This window comes from Ctenocephalides felis, unplaced genomic scaffold (assembly GCF_003426905.1).
Source record: "Ctenocephalides felis isolate EL2017-DRISC unplaced genomic scaffold, ASM342690v1 CF-g0.4_SCAFFOLD_03570, whole genome shotgun sequence".
NCBI lineage: Eukaryota > Metazoa > Arthropoda > Insecta > Siphonaptera > Pulicidae > Ctenocephalides > Ctenocephalides felis.
In genome coordinates, this window is record NW_020539724.1 from 17,262,751 (window position 1) to 17,282,500 (window position 19,750).

At 28.4% G+C, this 19,750-nt stretch overlaps 1 protein-coding gene across 1 annotated transcript in view; it reads right to left on the reverse strand.

The window, feature by feature from the left end:
- Positions 1-2,896: 2,896 nt before the first annotated feature.
- The window catches only part of LOC113383492 (ALX homeobox protein 1-like), a 36,827-nt gene continuing 19,973 nt past the window's right edge, over positions 2,897-19,750 (reverse strand). The window contains exons 4-8 of the mRNA XM_026621754.1: positions 14,398-14,505; positions 6,409-6,657; positions 6,002-6,101; positions 3,018-3,084; positions 2,897-2,930 (exon numbers count right to left, since the gene is read on the reverse strand). Coding sequence (XP_026477539.1) covers positions 2,897-2,930; positions 3,018-3,084; positions 6,002-6,101; positions 6,409-6,657; positions 14,398-14,505 — 558 coding nt within the window. The remainder of the gene's footprint in view (positions 2,931-3,017; positions 3,085-6,001; positions 6,102-6,408; positions 6,658-14,397; positions 14,506-19,750) is intronic.

A 19,750-nucleotide genomic window follows, 5' to 3' on the forward strand; every position in this document is an offset into this window, starting at 1 on the left:
CGAACACGTTAAGTTCGTTCGTTTTCAATAATGTGTAATAAATCCACTTGGAATACTTTTAATCACTCATAAATTAATTTTTAACTTCCCGTAGGGTAGTTATTGTAATGGGCCGAAAATCGGTATTGAAAATTTTTACATTTCTCGACGTTTTGAAGGTTTCTGAACGTTTTGGCATACCTCAGAAAAAATGGATGTGTGTGTGTGTATGTATGTGTGGATACAAATTTCCAGTCACGTTTTAGGGCGCACGGATCAACCGATTTGAATCGTTCAAAAACATCCGATTCCTATTGATAGGGAAAAGAGCTGATTAGTTTTTGGCAAAGGCAGGTCCAGACGTTTCGGAGATACGGAGCAAAGAGAACGGAGTATCCGATTTGAATGATCTAAAAAACATTCAATTAGTAATGATTGGGAGAAGTGTTTATTAGTTTTTGGCAAAGGCAGGCCCAGCCATTTTGAAGATACGGAGCTAAATATGTAAAAAATGGCAGTTTTTGAGAGAACTAAGCGTCCGATTTAAATGATTCAAAGAACTTTCTGCTTGTCTTAACAAAATAATCGATTTTGGAAAAAAAATTTGTCCAATTTTTTTTTTTTTTTTTTTTAGTTTTTTGTATATCGAAAATATTTATTTTTAATTCTGACTATAGTTCTAATATACTTTACAAATAATTTCAACTCTGCAATTCAGTTTATATAATATTTATAAATATTAGACAATGTTACAATATTTATAATAATCTATTTGAAAACATTCAGTAATCCTCGAACATTTCGTTACGGTACGGGAAGTTCCAGCAATTTGCCTTAAGGCACGATGCCACCCACCCCACTAGTTTTTTATTGATTAAGTCGATTATTTACACATATCGGGAAGTTCATGTAACTTGCCTCAAGGAAAAACACCAATACCAACAAGTTAATTATAATTTCAAGAAAAACAAATGCTAGAATTTCATAATCAAGTTTTTCACAGTTTATTTTATTTTATCAATATCTTACAAGTTAATCTTTCGATCGTCTTTTTGTTTTCATACAACTTAGATTGTAGACATTTTAATTAATTTATTTCACAGTCCTAACACAAAAATAATAAACAAAAAAAATATTTTTCTTATATAATATCATAATTATATGTAGTTTAAAAAAAGATCAAATTTATTATACGACTAGACAAAATCACATTATATTTATATGTACATGTAAATATGTTAATAGACTGCAAAAGTCTCACTTGAAGAAACACATGCCACAAACTGAATTTGTTATTTAAAATTGTAATTTTTAGATAATAAAATAATAATAAAATATAAAGAAGAAAATGCCGGAGTAATAGTAGAAATCATCCAGATTTTTTGAAAAAACTCTTAACTAACTAAAAATTAAAAAAAATGGAATCAACTTGTTTATTTTGGTCAATGCCAAATTAGTCTTTTTAGAGTAAAGAGATATTTTTTATTCGTGAGCAATAAAAACAAAAGTCAAAGTTCTTTACTCATCATGATCTCCAAAATATCTTCATAGATCACAACTAACATTGCAACTCAATTGTATCTAACATTGTACAAATTTCAGTTTTGCCTTGAATGAATTTTATATCATATGTCTCATTAGCTTGTGGTATTTCACTCTTCATTAACAATTATAAATTAATTTATAATTTCTTTGGTACCAGCAAAAAATACATACATACTCCTTTTCCTAAAATGGCATTGTAATATCGGATTAAGTATACATCATTTGTTAGAAGTTTGAGGTCACTAAGGCAAATAAGTAGTTTCCAAATATCTTTTGCTTCATTCAAATTGTTATTGAATTTACAGTTAATTTGCAAATAAAGGATTTGAATTTGACTTTAGAGCATCAATTTTAAAATAATATTTAAAAAATCATTATAGATTTTTTTAAAACAATGCTAAGGCCAAAATAGATGTATTGATATACCTAGTGACATCGCCACCTCTATCACACACTACTATTATATTGCAAAATTTTATTTATATATTAGATATATTACAAATACACAACACAGTGATTTCTTATAATTAATTTAAATTATTTATAAAGTTCTCTGCTTCTCACACAATTAATTTGTTGTTATTCTAACCAAAACAAAATGACCTGAAATAAAATGACGGCCATGTTAAGCTCCAACTTTCATACATTATGCTACTGAATCATACTGCATACTGTCAAAATTCATGTCTTTGCTGTGCATTCAGACGTTTTACACTGCAACGTTACTGTTATGTTATGAACCTAAATCAGAAAGTCCCTGTTATTTAACATCGTTTTTTTAACATTTGTACGGTTTCTAGGTTAGGCTTTCTATCTGACAACCTGAGAAAAACGCCTGACTGCACATCAACCACATGACTTTAGTATGGAAAGTTCTTCATAACATAGCCTTGCCATAACATTGGTCTGTTATGCGGCAGAATCGGTCCAAAAACTGGACAGTTGAAATAAATTCTATTCTGATACAACTCTATACATCATTACACTTCAAGTACCCAGTAGGATTTATATTTTACATCTCTTGTCACACAAAATATTTTTTAAATCGATTAAATTAAATATAAGATTTCATTTCGGAACCTTTTTACAAGTAATTTCTTAAATTTTCATACCCATAATTGAACATTATTTAAAAAATCACTACATATATGACTATTTATTAATAATAAATATTATTTTAACTATTTGTTTAAAAACAAATATTGCGTTTTTATATCTTGTCATACAAAATTGCACAAGCAAACAAACAACCAATATTAATTGGCACATGTATATACACAAATTGTATATATATATATATATATATATATATATATATATATACATATATATATATATATATATAAATATTCCTCATCTTTATATGTGAAAATTAGCTCACATGTAAAATACTGTTCACATCAATTCTTTAGAATATTTTTAAAATCAGTAAATTTAATATTTATATGATATGCTACATTTTTATAAGAGTTTAGCCTTAATGGCTAGGATACCTGTCTTTTTCCCAGGAGGCTCTTGTTCGATTCCATGTATGGGTATTAGAAAATTGCATATCCAGATCTGCAAATAATAGAAAATATATAAATAATTACTTGTTGCAACATTTTCAAGATTGGTTTGCCAATATAATGGTATTTAAAAAAACTAATAGCGCACTGATTTCCATTTGTTTCTAAATCGTCTCTATTTTCTAAATCATCGCTAACAATTCAAGTGTAACAACGTTTGAACTATTTATTAGGGATTGCTTATGAATAAATAAATAAACTAGTTGATATTGGTATTTTGCCTTCAATATGTGTAAATAATCGACTTAATCTATAAAAAATAAATTAATTAATGAGTGGATTCATTACACATAATTGAAAACAAACGAACACATTAACTCGGAGTATTTTCTAGAAGCAAATTTTCAAAAATCAACCATTTTTATAATTGAAACCGTTTTCGTAGGACTTTAATGGTTTAGTATGTTCATTAAGACCAAGTACTCTATCGTTATACCAAGTAAATCGTCTAATTTTAATTTTAACAAACGTCAAAAAAACTACTCATTTTCTCAAACTTTGATGAATTTTTAAAATCAAACTACTTGTCATACGGCCGTAATATTTCAGTAAGTTCTATAAGACCATGATATATATCGCCAAAAAAAGTTGACAAGAAAATCATGTAAAGGAGTGGGCGAGGGTCTAGTAATATATCACGTGTATTTATTTCTGAATTTTCCAAAAAAAAAATAAAAATTTCACGATTTTTTCGTAAATTCGAAAAATTTGTTCAAAATATTATTAACTAAAAGTACACGTGATGTTTGGTGGGGGAGGAAGGTTAATTTAAATATCACAATGTATCACCAACGGAGGGGAGTTCCAAAAATTCCCAAAAATTGATCACGTGACTAATCGGCGCTCCCTTACATATATTTAACCATATGAAATTCTTTCTGAAAAATACTTCAAAACTTTAAAATATAAATGGCTAAGTGGTTTAAAACATAGGTTTCCAAACTATTTCAACAACAAGAAATTATTTCAAACAAAAGAAGTTTCGGTTTTTAGGCGAATTTTTATTTTAATCACTCTCGAACAAAATTATATTTGACAAATGCAAAGGTTGCAGAAATATAGTAGGATCTTTAGTATTATAGTAAAATTAGAATGTATGGCTTGTATTTGAATAGTTGGTACTTCTAGTGTTTGGGGGTTTATGAAATTTAAATCATTGTTTAAATTTTTATACATTTTAATAAAATAAAAGCAAATGGATTAGCTTAGCTATAAAGTTATTTCAAAGATATCCGTCCGGAAACTTTTTTAAACATTGACCAAAATATTTTTGTCTAAGATATTATCCCCATGGTAAAGAGTGATTATGCCCGTACAATTAGGTAACAAATACAGCAAATATTAATTAAAAATACATATTTTTTTATTCCAAAAATTCTACTTTTACCTCATTTGGGGTAATTTACCCCGGTTTACCGAATACTGGTATAATATATATATATATATATATATATATATATCGTATTTGTGTAAGATATGGCTGCGTAGAACGCTAAGATTTTGCTTTTAAGCTCTTAAGAAAGTTTGTTCTTTAATCTCTTCATGGTACAAGGACTTTGCACATCAAACGAAGGATCTTATACATTATATACTAAGGTTCATCTATGTAGGGTATATATACATATATATATATATATATATATATATATATATATATATATATATATATATATATATTTACACATGCCCCAAAGGGATGTTATATAAAGTCCCACGTATTAGGGTGGAGTTGCGTATAAAACTTTTACACATATGCAATCCCGAGGCTATAAGGACTTTATGCGAGTTAAGATATTTCTAGTTATATATACATATATATGTATTATATATATGTATATATATATACATACATACATAAATATCTTTATATAAATATATGAAGGACATACCAAAATCAACGCAAGATTTAAATAGATTGAACCAAAGAAATTACAGTTTTTCGGTTATAAATAGAATAGAGTTTACCCATTGGTACCTCTATTTTGTGATTATTTATAATACCGAGAAAAAATCAATATACTATATTACGTCAGTTTTTGTAAAACACCTTCTTCACCCTCCATTTTAACATTCATGTAATTAAAAGACGCTTCCATGTCAATTTATAGATACATGGTTATATAATTATTTTAATTTATCCAACTTAGCACAAATTCTTAATATATATTAGCAATTGTGAATTCTAAAAAATTTGCTTTTTTTATAATAAGCATTATTTTAGTTACGAGACCCCATTTTTGACTCTCTTTTAGTAACGAAACTACAAAATAAATAAGGTAAGAAACTAATGTTAGAGAAATGCAAAACGTTTAAAATAATGCATATTATAAAAAATAAGCAAATTTAAAAAGAATATAGAGACTCTAAAATTACTAATACGTAATAAGAGTATGTACTAAGTTGGATAAACTAAAATAAATATATAATCATGTATGTATAAATAGACATGGGGGCGTCCATTAATTGCGTGAAGGGAAAGTGTTTTACGAAAAATCACGAAATATTGTAATTATTTTTTACCTGAATTCAAATAAATCCGAAAATTTTCAAAGATTTTCCGTGTATTTATAATACCTAGAAAAAATCTTTGAAAACTTTATAGCCAAGGGTAAACACTATTTTGGTCTTAACATTACAAATTGTTATTCATTATTATTAAATGTTTTTTGAATATTAAAAATAGATTGTAATTGCATCTTGAGAAAAAAAATTATAAAAAGACGTGATGTTGTGAGATACATGAGCACTACGTATCAATAAGGGGAGATGTTGGGTCCTTAAATCCTTAAATGTTGATCAGTTGACCTTTTGTATAGGAAATAATTTATGCATAGGAATAGGAATAGTATATATATATATATATATATATATATATATATATGTTAATGTATTGAATATTATCAATTTACCCATCGAATCCTGCCTCATGGCGGTCATGCCGGCGGCGGACGTGCCTCCAAAAGCCTGCGACGTATATGCACCACCACTCAGTGAAAACACATCACAATTCTAAAAAACGAATACATTCACATAAAATATATTATAATACTGTAAATTCATAAATAAAAAAATTTCCATTATTTGCAGTATGTTCTATTCGGTTAAATTGAGATATATTTTTTAAATACACATTTGTTAAAAGTCAAGCTTGCAATAACTAATAAAATAGCTTTTAATTTATTATTAGTTAAATACAACAAATTATAATTACTATGAAATAAATTAGTCAATATATGTTGTAACCTGCCTACTGTTGATTAGGCAAAAGTTTGATTTAAATATAATATACATATTATTTTCAAAATTTTCATCTTACCTGGGGATATCGGTTAACGTTATTCATCACATGGTGATAAGGCTGATATCCTCGCATATGATAGTTGCTCATAGCAGTTATGTTATTAACCGAATTCCTCAGCAAATTGCTATTTGCATTATTGATAATGCTCGAATTATTGATTTGCTGGTGGTGATGGTTTAACAGCAAGTTGCCGCAAGGAGTCAGCGCCTTTTGAAGCTGCTTTTCTTGTTTGCGATATTTTGCTCGACGATTTTGAAACCACACCTATTAAGGTAAAACAAATAAGGATTAATATATTAATATATACTTGTATATTTAGTAGTTTAAATGTGTAGAGAAGTATAAATAGCTCAAATTTAAAAGAAAATGGTAATTTACGCCATTTAAATATTTTTGGCGATTGGTATGACAAAGTTTACCGCAGCTTTCAAGTAACAAATATCAAGATCGTTTTATTTAGCACCTTGTTTTTGTTTTTTAATCATATTTTTCATTGATTGAATCATACGATTGAAAGTATTCATTAAGTTTATCCGTAATGCAAATGCAATATAGGCTAACAATACACATTTCCATGATATTAGCAAAATATATTTAGGTCACACGTTCGAAAGGATAAATATTATAATTTCGATGTTAGTGCGTATATTTTTGTACATCCATCAATTTATAAATTAAAACCGAAATTAGGTAAATTAAAAAATCAGTTATTCTAGGCCATAAGTACTTCTTAAGTCTTGATTTCGGCAGTAAACAACTATGAAGTATAAAAGTATAAATCATTGATTTCCAAAGAGGTCCATATTGCTCCCCAAGGGTCCATGACAACTTTCAAGGGGTCCACGTGAACGAAAAGGAATTATGGAGATCTACGATAGTGGACTACTATACATCTTGTTAATATCTATTTTATTATTATTTTGAAGACAATTCATAAATGTCTAAACTTGGATTAAGATCTTCAATAATAAACATTAGTACAAAAACAAATTCAATAAAAATCAATATTTCCTAATTGTGGGGTCCACGGTTTGGGAACCTATGGTATAAAATATCATATTTTTGAAACTAAAAAATATATAATAAATAAAAAATCCAAAAACAAATATAAATAATTGATATTGATATTCAAAATTTGTATCTTAAAATCCTTTAGTTTCTAAAACCATAAAATTGTTTTTTTGTAGGCGCGTTGATTGCGGAGCTCACCATATTTTCAAATTCTTTGTACATTTTAGATTTGATAAATGAAATGAAAAATATTGTTTTGTTTCAAGATAGATCTCAATTACAAGCAATACCAAAAAGGTATACTTTTGTTTCAAGAATTTTAACCATTTAAAATTTACAAATTAAAAACTATAAATGGAATAAATATAATATGAAATTCAAATAATTTTATTATATATTTATATATATTTATTTATATATATATATACATATATATATGTGTGTGTGTGTAGATTTAAAATAATCAAGACAAAATTGACAACTTTTTCCACATCAAATTAAAATCTAAAATATTTTGATAATATTTATTTTCATGATAATAATCATGTGACAATTTTGGCATTTAGGCACATTTTAAGTACCGTGAGTACTTGGAATGTAGGCTCTTGTTAGGCAAAAATGTTACTAAAACTGCTTTAAGTAAACTCTAAGGTATCTAAAAAGAGGTTAAATTTATATGGCAAGAACGTATATCTTATGTGTCGGGAACTATAAAAAATTCTAAATTTTGAAACGGGCAGAAATTGCGTCAAACAAAGCCATATCATGTTCAGTGAAATCTTAGATAACAAACTAAACAAAATACAAAAATTACTAGGACAACTAATTGCAAAATTACGAAGAGAAAATGGATATAGATGTGACTAATATTTAATATGAATTAATAAAATATAAATTAATGTGCAACATAATCACAATTTTTTTCTCATTGTCAATTTGTAGTCGATGCAAGATTATATATATATATATTGAAACTTCTGGTAGGAAAGATTTTCAAAAAGTCTTTGTTTTTCATTTGATGTATTGCCTCAAAGTTTATATATACATATTTCTACATCAAATCATACATACATATGATATATATATATATATATATAATATGTATGTATGTATGTATGTATACGCACACCCCATCATGGGGTAGTGGAAACCATTTTGTTTTTCTACATAAGTCGATAAACTATGACGCAAGCGCTTTTCGTCGGACAGTGCGAATGAAAAGGACAGAGCCAATGCACTCCATCATTGTGTTAGACTAAGACATAACACTGGAAAAATACTTTTCCAGAACAATATATATATATATATATATATATATATATATATATATAAGTAAAAGATCAAAATCGATTCTAGTTAAAAGAAATTTGATGTGTTCCAAAAACATTCGCCATTGATGTTTTTTGTGTCTAGTTATGCAATGTATCCATTCCAAACTGTCGTAAAATGGGCGCAGTATAGTTCACTAATGAGCTCAATTACAAGGGATGCCAAAAAGGTATACTTTAGATTTCAAGGGATCTGGTCCTTGATTAGATTATCATAGGTTATCAAAACTCTCCACACAAGTTGGCTTTGATATGCTTGAAATTTTACAAGGTACTCATTTTGTTTGAAAACCAGAAAACTTGAGCAAAATAAAAATTCATCAGCTGATGTACTTGTATAGTTAAACACATAACTCGTAATTTAATGAATTAACTGGCAAAAAGTTTTGTTTGCATGGCCAAGTCATGTACAAAAGAGTTTAAATGCGGGAACTGAATTTTCTATTGCTGCTGATGGCAATTAATGGAAATGCAATTCTTATAGTTCGAAGAATTCCAATACTAATTGATGCTCAATATTTTTGTTTAGTAAAACTTCAAAATCAGGAACATTACAGTATTGCTATCTCTTTAGTTAGGTTGTAAGTATTGCATATAACTGGTTAAGTTTTTAATTAATTGTCATTGAACAATATTGACGAATTTTCAAATATGCGATTAACACTCTTATCAATATTCAAAAAAACGTACAGAATTCTATTCACATTCTACTTCCTCTTTTGCAGAATGCTTATATTTCAATTTGGGTACTCTGACTGATGGACATATGGACATCCATTTGTTCCAAAGCTATAAGAAAATACTAGCTTCAAAATATAAAAGCAAATTTAATATTTTTATATATTTTTGAATTTGGGTTAAGGGGTTAAACAACCTTGCAATCACAAAGTTGTAGGTTCAAATAACGCGCTACGTACTAACTGATATCAAGCAGTAGTGATCACCATTTACACTTGGAAATATAGAACATAAATATATTTACAAGTTGATATAGCACCTCATTGCTGCAAATGGCAACTAAGTCAAGGAAAATTGCTGGAACTTTCCGGAACGGAACAAAAATAATTGACACAAAATGTGTACACATTATTAAAATCTCTATAAAATATCTGATAATTTGATGTGCATATGTCCAATAAACGTTTTTGACCGCCAAATGATATTTTTTTTTAACTTATTTTTATTGAGAGTCTATAACCGCTGGACCTGCCTTTCCAAAAAAAATAATCGGTTCTTCATCTTGTCAATACAAGTAAAATGTTTTTCAAACTATTAAAATCGGACGCTCCGTTCTCTTAAAAACTGAGTTACCGTTTTTGGCACTTTTTGCCCCGTATCTTCGGAACGGCTAGACCTGCCTTTGCCAGAAACTAATCAGCACGTCTCCTTATCAATACAAATCGAATGTTTTTTGAATTATTCAAATCGGTTGATCGGTTTTCCCGAAATCGTCGACGAACATTTGTATCCGCACACACACATACACACACAAATACATCCATTTTTTCTAAGGTATGCCAAAATGTTCAGAAACCTTTGAAACGTAGTATATAAAAACTTTCATTTTCAATTTTTCTGCGATTACTATAACTTACCCTACGGGAAGTTAATACTAATTAAGAAAGTTAAAAAAATCTCAATTAAAAAGTAAACTACTGTACCGATCGCTTGTATAAAAATAACGACATAAATACTGATTTTTTTGTATAATAATATAAATATTGTATTTACTGGGTAAATGAAAAGTAGATTAGCAAGATTCTGTATCAGTACAATAAAAGTAGCTTAGAGATTAATGAAAACCCATTTATGTGATAAAAACTAATTACTATATATAATATAATACTATATAATATAGAGGTTTAAAACTATTCTCTAGGAATCATTTATACAACTTTTAGAATACTTCTATAAAACCTTTAGAATTTTTTTAAAATCCTTTTTATATTACTTTAATCGTTGATGTGAATAATCATTGATTAGATAAAAAGCATCTGTTGAAGCTATTCGTTCCATTTAAAATAAATATCTAATTATTAAAATAAATAAACATTTTCATTTGCTCATTAAATCTATATCATAACAACCCTGAACTTCAAACTTTTACCAAAGAACTTGTCAGAAATGTAATCCTGCTGTTCAGGCGTTATACACATAAAATCTAATCTACAAAATGCACAGATATCAAGTAACAATTTTATCATATGTGCAACTTTATGTCCTTTATGTCCTTTGTCCCATCTCCTTTATAACACATACGTGAACTTAGGGTTTATGTGTAAAACTCCTGATGGCACAGCAAATGCATAGCTTTTTAGCAGTTCGTCATACGAAGGTAGACCCTTAAGAATGCAGACCCATTACCATAACGTTTCTATTTTATCCCAGATCTGCCCTTTTGTTATGAAATTTATAATTGCATATCATCACTTTTCGGATATTTTGGTAAGTTAAAAGTTGGTTATAATAATTATATTAACAATTGATTATTTAGCAATGTTGTAATTATAACCTCATAAATGTATGTATCCCAAGCTGTATGTAGTAAATAAAAATATACGACTTCATATATCTGTCTTTCCGAGCACATGTATCAGGGGTTGTTTTCCCTTGAAGTCTGTCGCAGAAGAGAGTATTCTTTGATTGAATTAAGTCGCCAATTACTTGACTTGGAATTTTGTTCCCCTGGCATTCTATTTTTCGTTTTCTCTTTTTTTGCTTTTTTGCTCTGGGGGGGTTGCAAGTATCTTTTGGGGCAACCCAAGAGCTGCTCATTCGAATGCATGTTTTATGATGAATTTAGAAAATGGAAGTCGATTTATAAAAGAAATATATAAAAATTTATATGACCTAAAACTTTTTTATGGTCAATCGACGCCTGGTAATTAATGTACAGACGAATTATTGTAAATTTTATAATTTGACATTATTAGTTATATTTATCAAAATTCTAAATATTATTAATTTTAGTACTAACATTAAGCAAATTGTTAACTTTGAACATTGAAATCTTTAAAAGTTTTGACAACTTTCTTGATATATATATTAATAATAATTACTATAATAATGATTTTATTTTTCAAGAATTACCTATACATAGTATATGTTTGTATATATATATATATATATATATATATATATATTAGGGTGGTCCTTAAAATGGTCATTTTCGAATTTCCTTGCTCCCAGGGGCTCAAATGGTTTCAAATAGATAAAAAACAATTCTCTGAAAGTTTTAGCTCTTAATATTATCGTTTAGATAGAGCGCAATTCAATCAAAGTTTTGTATGGAAATAGCATGGAAAAATTTTCAAAAATTTAAAAAATGTTTTTCAGATGTAATTTAGCGAACAAATAAATGAATAAAACTCATTCATTTATCGCTAAGTTATACCTAAAACATTTTTTTTAAATTTTCAAAAAATTTTCCATGCTCTTCCCATGCAAACTTTGAATTGCGCTCTATCTAAACGTTAATATTAAGAGCTAAAACTTTTAGAGAATTGTTTTCTATTTATTTGGAACCATTTGAGCCCCTGGGAGCAAGGAAATTCGAAAATGACCATTTTAAGGACCACCCTAATATATATATATATATATATATATATATATACAGATACGCAATTTGTACAGGGTTGATGAACCAATTTATTTTCAATTTGTCATACAACCCCTCGAGTGTTTGAATATCTTTATCACGCTGGCACCCTAGTCATATATATATATATATATATATATATATATATATATATATATATATATATATATATATATGTATATATATATACATATATAAACTTTAGGTTTTTTGTCCGACAAAAAACGTATACTTAAAATATTTATTTGCAGACAAATAGTCGAAATACAAAGTTATATTTAATTAACCCTTATGTACTTTCGACGATGTAAGTGTATCATCATTCAGTTTGTTAACAAAACCTAAGACGAAAATTTTGAATTGTGTATAATTACAAGACTGCTAAGATCTAACAAATAAAAATAATAATACATATAAACTAGAAAAAAAAACAACACACTAATTTTAAAGGCATTGTTTAATGGAAAAAACCCAATAAAATAAAATAATAAACAGTTAATAGTTAAATAATAATAAAATAGTTAATACTTAAATAATAATATCATTTAGTAAGCCACATGATTAACAAATTGTAAGTGCACAGTTCTGCCATTACAGAAATGAAGGGGTTCACAAATGCAGATTCAGGATCGAATTCTGGGAAATGCTAGCAGGTTAGAAACAATGTGGATCTAGGATGAAAAAAAAACAAACTAAAATAAAACAAAATATTAAAAATATTAAAAATAAATATAAAAAATCAAAGATATAAACAATAAAAAAACTAAAGAAGTGAACACAAATATAAATATTGAATAGAAAGTAAAAACTAAACAAAAACAATAAAAGTCCACAATTAAAAAATCGCAGTTTTTTTTTAAATAATTGATAATATTATTATAAGTATCACATAGGTATTAAGAGGGCAGAATTACATTTATTCACACAAAGAGTATTTAAAATGATAAACATAGGTTCATCAAAACATCTAAAATTGGCTGCAAACATTTAAAATATTATAAATAATAAAAATAAATAAAAAAACAAGAATATAATAAAAAATAAAAAGTTAAATAAGTGAACACAAATATAAATATTGAAAAGAAAGTAAAAAGTAAACAAAAACAAACAAACAAAAGTCCACAATTAGAAAATCGCAGATTTTTTTTAGTAATTGATAATATTACTATCACATAGGTATCACATAGGTATTAAAAGGGCAGAATTTTATTTATTCACACTAAAAGTATTTATAATGATAAACATAGATTCATCAAAATTTCTAAAATTAGCTGCAAACATTTAAAATATTAAAAATATTAAAAATATTAAAATCATTAAAAATATTAAAAACTTTAAAAATAAATAAAAAAATCAAAAATATAATAGAAAATAAAAAATTAAAGAAGTGAACACAAATATAAATATTGAAAAGAAAGTAAAAACTAAACAAAACCAACAAAAGTCCACAATTAGAAAATTGCAGATTTTTTTTAATAATTAATATTATTAAAAGGGTATCACATAGGTATTAAAAGGGCATAATTACATTTCTTTACTCAAAGAGGATTAAAAATAATAAGAACAGATTCATCAAATTCTCTAAAATTGGTTGAAAACCTTTCACGAATATCTTTCAACGTCAAATAAAAAAATCTAAACTACTATATATATATATATATATTTATATATATATATATATATATATATATATATATTAATATTTATGTACAATTATATCTTTATATTCATAGAATATAAAGACAAATCGACACAAATCGCTACTTGTTTTATAGAACTTTATATATTAATGCACCAACCAAAATATTTTGCTGAGTTACTTTAAATTATATTGAGGGACTATTTTTGTTCAAATTCAATTTTACGATTGATTTTTCAGTTTCCGTTTTTTGATAGATTTTATATATTTGGCTGAATGTAATATCCGGTTATTTTGCTCTCGATCGCGTTTTGCAATTTTTGAACTGTTATGAACCCAAATAGTAAGATACATAGTACGTAGTAGTAAGATATATATATATATATATATATATATATATATATTTATTTTATTTATATTAAAATTACCTGTATCCTGGCCTCATTCAATTTTGTTGTCCGTGCTAATTCCTCCCTGCAATATATATCTGGGTAGTGAGATTTTGCAAAGGCAGCTTCGAGTTCGGCTAATTGTTCCTGAAACAATAGATAATTGAAAATAAAGTTTCAGACTGCTTGTTAAGCTTACAAAATTATAATAAATAGTTTGTCTTAAGATTCAGCCGTTTTGAAAAAACAGAACAAGTTGTACATATAAGGCAAATTGTGAACCTACTCCATGAAGTTATCAGGCTTTTATCTATAATTTAATAGTAATATTAAGATGTTACTTTGAATTATTTAGCTGAATGTCTCAAAATGGTAACCAAATATGTAAGTTCATTAATCTTATATATAAAAATGGAGCTCTCGATCAAATGATTCAGTAAAACTCGAAAACGGCTAAACAGATTTGGCCAGTCTTAGACTTGAAAAATTCGTGCCAATTCACAAATGGTCGAAAAGGTAAGATATTATTTCAAAATCGCGTAGAAACTTTACATTTTCAATTTGAAAAATATTTGTAGAAGCGTAATTTAAATAAAACAATGGACGGTGGCTAATACGTGAAATGTCAAACGCTTTTGACAGATGATGTTCAATTACGTTTAATAGGATGCTTTGCGTGGATATTATTTAATTATGATTTAATTGTAGCAAGTAGTTTTGTTTGTAGTTTTATTTATATACAGAAAAAAAAAAGTAAACGGGCCGCAAGTGTTACTAGAGACTTAAAATATCAACTTTTTTGAAATGTTAATATGAAAATGCACTTTTTGGCATATTTTTCTTAAATACGGTGCTCAGAAAGATCTCATTTTTATAATTATATACTCATTGGTATTTTTAAAACATTTTGTAGGTTATATTATTTTTTATTTATGTTATTTAAATTCAGAACCTAAATTTGGTATCGATCAAATGGACATTTTGTCGTATAAGTCGAATAAATTTTCCGTTATAATTTCCCAGAATTTATCGAAGGTCCGAGGTTAAAAAGGTCCACCACCAATGTGTCAAAAATCAGTAAACTTAAGCATTGTTTAACAGCAATATTTGAAAATAGCGAAAAAGATGTAAAACCAGCTATAACCTTGATTTGAAAACGATAATCTTTGAAATGGAGGAGATGAACGGCAATCTTTAAAAATCCATAAAAAAGTATTTTCTGCCGTTGGTAGTTTTTTAGCATTAGTTAAAAATGTGATTATTTTGTAAAATACCTTTAAAATTATAATAAGGCTTTAAACATTTTTGCCACCTGCCCGTTTCAAGTTACCCCGCCTATAGGGTAAAAAGGTCTAGATAACAAATTTTTGAAAGACATCAAAAAGCACATTTCTACAATGAAGAAGTAGAAGGCAGTTTACTGAACGTAGTCAGATAATTGTTCGTTTGAAATGTGTTATTTGTTGTGATATAATTGTTATGGTTTTCACAAAATAGTTTATATTTGCTCAAAGTCAAATTGGACCTTTGTGCCTCGCACTTTATACTTTTTATTAAATTTACTTTAATTCATAGAATGTTACTTAAAACTTTTCAAAAAGCAGATCAAAGAAGAAATACCTAATTCATTTTCTATCTCTCCTTGTAAAAATTGGAAAACTTTGTATAAGTTCAGTAGTATTATTTACAAATATACACAAAATCAAGAATCCAAAAAAAATCCGAAAAACTCGAAACGTAATCAATAAGTCGATGTCCATATTTTCTATAGAAAGTGTATAAAACTTCCAGCTTGATTTTATTGATAAAATATAGACAAACAAATGGGGTTTATTGTTTTTATCACACTTCATTGTATATAGCATTCAAACAAGTCATCCTTATACACTTAAAGTATTAATATTTTTCATTCTCTAGAAATTGTTGAGAATAAACCTTTTTTTTTATATATGATTTATTGGCTTTATAAGCTAGTACATTAGCCATATACTAAATTACATAATATCTACACTATCTCTTAAAATCTAGTCTTACGTATATGTATATCATTGTTTTATGTATATTTCTTTTATAATTTTATATTATTAGATTTGATGTAAGTATAAAGAGCACGAACCTTACATAGCAAAACAACGTTTGTCGGGTCAGCTAGTATATATATATATATATATATATATATATATATGTGTGTGTGTGTGTGTGTGTGTGTATTTAGCCATAGGCTGTAGTCATACCAAACTATTAATTCAAAAAATGTATTTTGCTAAAGGCTATAAGTATATCATATAAAACAATTAGTTAAAAACTGTATTTCGCTTTAGGATGTAATATAAGTATGTCATCACATAAGACAATCAGTTCAAAAAATCTATTCATTACCTGGGTAAACGTAGTCCGATGCCTCCGCCTCGCCGGTGTGGGACACTGACTTGCTGAAGTGCCTCCGCTCGACGTCAAATGATTCAAGGCACCACCGGCACCTAGCGTGCTACCACTCAAGGTACCACTTGCGCCCAACGCGCCGCCAGCCAGACCCGCTCCGGCTCCCAATGAGCCCGTGCTCAAGCCGCCTGCTCCTAGCGAGGCTCCGGTCAAGGAATTTCCACTGAGCGAACCGCCGCTGGTGGACGTCGTGACTGAGTTTGCTCCTCCTGTACTGTGGTGGTAGTGGTGGTTTAGTACGGAACCGCCGTTTCCCGTTGATATGGGTTCTGGTTTTAGTTTCTTGAAGGCTCCTATCGCTTCTGGGGAAAGAATATAAGGGAAAGTTAATGAGATTATTAAAAACTATAAGTTATTTCAATAGACAAAAAATGGAAACAAAATATTTGATTTTTATAGATTTTTACAAACTTTACTACTTATAAGTAGTAGGGCAGACTCGGCATGATTGTGCCAGGGTACTTTAGTGACAGTCGTCATAACAGCCAAAATTATTTTATTTCTATACATTTTTATATACTTCACTAATGATAAGTACAGTGGCGGATCCAGGGGGTAGGGCATGGGGGCCATGACCCCCCTCCCTAAGCTTCAGATAAAACACTAATTCAGCAATAAAATTACTTCATAATGATTTTATTTATGTACTTTTTTACCAAACACATTTTATAACTTCAATATGTAACTTACTATGCACGAACGGCGGAGTCAAAGACTCCTAATAATTTAAGGATTTTCTAATCGTATTGCTATGCTCTATACATATATTATGTTCTATATCTATATATATATATATATATATATATATATATATATATATTTAATTATGTGACCCCGCCCTGGCACCAAAGCTGGTTCCGCCACTGGAATAGTAATAGGAAAGACTGGGTACGGTTATGTCAAGGTACTTTCGTGACAGTAATCATAACTGCTAAACTATACTGATTTTGACATAGGGTTCAAAGGGAGAAAGATGAATCATGTTTATCCAAACAAGTTCCCATTACAGCTTTAAGTCAGAGCCTTACATTAACATGATCTGTAGACCGCATTTTTTTAAAGAGTCAAAAGTAACTTTTCATGTTCGAATTATTTTAATAATAAATGTTAATAAAAGACAATTTATTAAATATGTCAATTATGTATTTTATATTTTTGCCAGAAAATCTGATCTGTTAATTTTATGTTTTTCGACCTTTGACTTTGATTTGATCAAGTCATTCTGAATAAAATGAGACCAAATTTGGAACAAAAATATGTTCGTGTGTGTGTAAGTATGTGAACCGATTTTTGACCAAGAAGTCAAAATGCCCTAAATGAAACTACCTGCATAAGGCTAGGTCAGATAATTGACCCAAAGTCAAAATTAAGACCATAGTAAGCAATAATCAAGAAAACGACTGCATGCATTTATAATTGTTTATCTTACAACTTCTATTGTTATAACTACCTTATCTTATTGCAAGTTAAGAGAGTAAGCTTATCCGATAATAAAAAGGCTATTATAGAAAAATTAATAAAACCTTCTGGTAAAGTGATTTATGACTCTGTTCAGTAAATATCGAGTCCTGGCTGGGTCTTTAATACTCCACATAGGACCTTGGTCTTTTTTATCATACTTGTCCAAACACATGTGAGATGAAAGGGGGGCGTGTCGTGTTATAGGAGACCCTCAGTGTTACACGAAACGTCAAATTAGAATCCCATTAGGGAGCATAGAACAAGTGCTTTTCGCGCCGCGTCTGTCCATATGTCACTCGGAGATTTACGACTCCGATGGGTCCTAGTTCAAAGTGCGAGCTTTTAGATAGAAAAGTGCTAAAAGCTCAGCTAGAATATCACAATCAGTTGATAACCATTAACACACTACTTAGACAAAAAATAATAAAAAATATGAAATAATTTCAAATATACTTTGATTTATGTAATTATCTCGAAAGACCATTTGTTATACAAATTACCAACGTTCTATATATTTAAACCTTAATTGCACCATCTTTTGCAAAGACGTTTCCCAATTAAAATAAAATTGTCTAAGGCAGTAGGTCAAATATCGTAAAAAATCATGGAGATACTAACAATACTATCTTTTATATATATATATATATATATATATATATATAAAAATATATCGGATTTTCCTTCCTGACGAAATAACTCCAGAACGCACGAACCGATTTCGACAATTTTGCATTCGTTAGAAAGGTTTTGGGCTCCGCAAGGTTTATAGCTAAGAAAATTAGTTGTGCATGGCATCGTGCCTCAATGCAAGCTGCTGGAACTTCACGCACCGTAATTAAAAATTCGAGTAATGACATTAGTGAGAATTATCAAAATTATGCTTGGTTAAGTCAACGAGCAATTCTTGCCGCAAAGAATGATGATGTACACGCACTAAATTTCACCATTCAATCAAAAATTGCTAGCGATTTGGTGATATGCCAATGATTCCGACTGGTCTTCCGTTTGGCTTCATACGATTGCAATTTCCAGTTCGCCTTGCGTTCGCAATAACAAATCGCAAGGCTATTCGCTTAGTGTTTGCGGGATAAATTTCAAATAGTTTATTTAGAAAATCATTGTTTTTCACATGGGCAGTTATACGTTGCCTGTTCACGAGTTGGAAAACCAATCGCTTTGTTTGTGTTAACGTCAGACCAAAAAACAAAAAATGTGGTTTACTAAAGAGCACTTCAATGAAACGGATAATTTGCGGATTCACTTTCATTTACTTAGAGAAGTTCAACTAAAAAACACTTCATTGTAATCGAAATAAATTCATTACTGTTGTATAATAAAATCAAATTTTTCCTTTCCAAATAGAAAACAAACAAAAAATTTCTTCATCTTTCTCACGAAACCATCTGGTGCCGAAACGGAGTTCGTCGGGTTTGCTAGTACTATATACAAATTATTATGGACATATTCAATTAGAGAGTTGTTCTTTGTA